The sequence below is a fragment of the Sitodiplosis mosellana genome, unplaced genomic scaffold, assembly GCF_009176505.1.
Source record: "Sitodiplosis mosellana isolate CC-2019 unplaced genomic scaffold, AAFC_SMos_1.0 Smas_scaffold_6761, whole genome shotgun sequence".
NCBI lineage: Eukaryota > Metazoa > Arthropoda > Insecta > Diptera > Cecidomyiidae > Sitodiplosis > Sitodiplosis mosellana.
The window spans coordinates 1-2,945 of record NW_022601914.1 but is presented as its reverse complement, the minus strand read 5'-3'; the positions used below and the strand labels follow the sequence as shown (position 1 = coordinate 2,945).

The 2,945-nt window shown below is 36.4% G+C and overlaps 1 protein-coding gene across 2 annotated transcripts; it reads right to left on the bottom strand.

Annotated features, from left to right (window-relative positions):
- Positions 1-831: 831 nt before the first annotated feature.
- Positions 832-2,900, bottom strand: LOC129579915 (putative serine protease K12H4.7). Of its 2 annotated transcripts, none has more exons than XM_055470101.1 (6): positions 2,780-2,900; positions 2,513-2,679; positions 1,944-2,411; positions 1,552-1,881; positions 1,325-1,494; positions 832-1,250 (listed from the first exon to the last, which is right to left on the bottom strand). In XM_055470101.1, exons 1-6 carry the CDS (start codon positions 2,780-2,782, stop codon positions 1,138-1,140), a joined length of 1,251 nt encoding a protein of 416 aa, XP_055326076.1. In that variant the 5' UTR covers positions 2,783-2,900; the 3' UTR covers positions 832-1,137. The 2 variants fall into 2 exon arrangements, with proteins under 2 accessions (XP_055326076.1, XP_055326075.1); XM_055470100.1 differs by having other exon boundaries at positions 2,513-2,697; positions 2,780-2,838.
- Positions 2,901-2,945: the final 45 nt, after the last annotated feature.

The window sequence follows — 2,945 nt, the reverse complement described above, 5'->3', positions numbered from 1 at the left end:
TCTCTTTATCACACTTGAGACAGCGTCGACTTTCAATGAGTTTGCTGTCAGATATGACAGAATAAAAAATAATATTGTTTGGTTTTTTATTGTACCCTCTACTGTCTCTAGCCACTTCTATATGCAACCAATTTATTACTTTTACTTTTGATCAGTTTAAAATATGAACGACAACTAACTTAAATCACATCAATTGATGCTACTTCAATACAATTCCGAAGTGCTGGTTCATTTGGAGTTCGATATCTATAGACAATTTAATACGTAATTTCCAGACACTCGATTTGTAACAAATATTTTTTTTTTTTCAATGAACTCAAGAGTTGAAATATCGCTACCCAATTTGCTAATCTTAAGTGCAATAACGTCACAAGTTTATAGCGGTACGTTCCTGTTGAAAAATATGAATGAAACTATTTACAATGATAGAAATACGGAACACGAGACATCAATCTTATCAGTGATCGAAAGTGGAATACTTGAATACAAAGAAGTGAAGAAGTTATAATTTTCTCCAGAGAATTGAATTTGCTATCTGGGACAGCCAGCAGCCATACTGTTGAACAACGACTGTTGATTGCGTGATTTTGAAGTGGCTATTTCTGTGGCGGTGGATAGTTGATTTCGATCCAAGTTAGTATTTGCATATGAGCTTGGGACTTTCTAGCTTCATTCGTACCAGATCCTCTTAGGAAAAAAGTTCGAAATTGCGTGTATATATAGGCGAGTTCGACGTTCAGAACCAAGGTGCTTTCATCACTCGCGCCTGCTATCGCCGGCCGTGATCCCTATTCAAATTATTAAAAGGGTCTATGAAATGTTCTGCCAGCCGAATCGTGGGATCGTTGGCGATTTCCATTTTGACACGCACCAAACATGAAAGAAAATAAAAAAAGAACTTAAATTTGTGTCTTTCCCTATAGAAAATGGAAATCAAGAAGTTCATCGAGCCATTATATCGGTTGGGTGCGTTAATCGACTGAGGACAAATGATTACGTGGCTTTCTCCAATGGATCTATGCGATCTATCTTTGTGAAATTCAATGCATTAAGTTTATTCGTGTTTTATTTATTCTTTGTATGTTATACATCAATGCCCAATAGGCATTGCCAATGATGATATGATTTTGCAAAAATTTAATTTTTCAACCATTTTTTCACGAGGTTTTGAAGTTTCACTTTGGAAGCGATGAGTTGTTCTGAGTCTCTTCCAGTCTTTATTGAAGCCATATCTTGACAATGAGAAATGCCTACGAATGAAAATTACGCAATTTAGAATAAAACGATGTAATTCAGAACAGGTGAATTTGGTTATTGAGCGAACCTGTGATGACGATGCCTGGCGAATGTTCGTTTAAGTCTTCCAAAATGCCCATTCGATGCCAAGGATCTAGCGACCCGTGCGTAAAGTATACATTTGTTACGGCCGGATCGAGTCCACCATACATAACATTAGTGTGATTAACATTATTCTCAACTGATGAAGCTCCAAATCTGGAAACAATACTCAGTTGGAAAAATATGGCTTAAATACAAATTCAAATGACGTACGCATCACCAAAAACATCCCGACAAAGTGATAAACAATATTCGACGGGTGAATTTGATCCGAATGGCTGGTCGTTAGAGTTGGTTGTCTGATACCATCCATATTCTGCACAAGTTTGGTAAAACCATGGACGAGTAGCAGAAGCGACAGTCGAATTTTTCATTTCTTCGATCTCGTGTTCGTAGGTGATTGAAACACACTTCTCACCTGATGTCAAGAATCCCTGAAGGAATATTCGAGACAAGGGATAAAGTTCATGACTCTGAACACCATTTGCTGAATTGAATGTTTTGTTAGACAAAAATTCGCAGTATTTTTCAATTTGGCCATTCCTACAAGATTGAAGTAAATTAGATTTTGATAAATGATGCCAGAAAATAAATGAATATCTTACCTGTAACCTTGGACGAGACCTGAGAAAATATCCTTTATGTATGAAACAAAATTCCAAATATCTCTCTTATTAGTTATATCAAATCCATCACAAATTTTAAACAATGCTTTTAAAGTATCGATATCATGGCTGTCAAGGAGTTTTTCTAAGGATTTAAAGGTGGTTTCGATGGTCTGATAGCATTCATCTCCACCGATTTCACTAATGGATTTTCCAACAGTTTCAGTGTACTCAAAATAATTGACTTTTGCTTGAAACGGAGCACTTGAAGCCCATGCTCCATTCACCAAATGTGGATATTTCTGCCGAAACCAAGCGGCCATCGTCGCGGAATATGAACCACCTACCATAATTACACCACCGGTGGCGTTTAATTCTTTGTCTGAAGTGATTTCTCTAACGAAATGCGCCAAGTCAGCCAAAGACTGATCAACACTTAAATATTTAAGATTTTCAGTGGAAGTTGTACTAGAAAAAGATAAACGTTTCTTGTTGTAACAATAATCCATCTGAGCTCTGAAATTTTTTTTATGAAAATTGCATTTGAATTTTCAGTCGAAAGTACCTACTTTGTGGGCCAGCTTTTTCCGTAAAATCGATGCTCGGTATAAATCAGAAGTCCGTTATTTTCTTTTGCCATATCATAAATGAGTCGACCAGGCAAAATATGACCTTCACTTATTTTCCATTCTCCTCCGATCATTATGAAAACTGGTCCACCGCTTTTGAAATGAACCTCATTTTTTAAATATCGCTAAAATCCAAATTTAAATTGATTGTTTCCTATTAAATTTGTTGTGGGTTTTTGGCAGCAAGTTTTTTTCCTCTGTAAATACCATTTGAAAAGTGTTTAGATTTTGGTGATCGAAATTATCGAGACGCTGTGTTATGTAGTGCTCCGCAACTTGATCAGCTTTATCCAAATTATATTCATACGGCGGTTCATGGAATATCAGCTCATGTCTCTTTATCACACTTGAGACAGCGTCGACTTTCAATGAG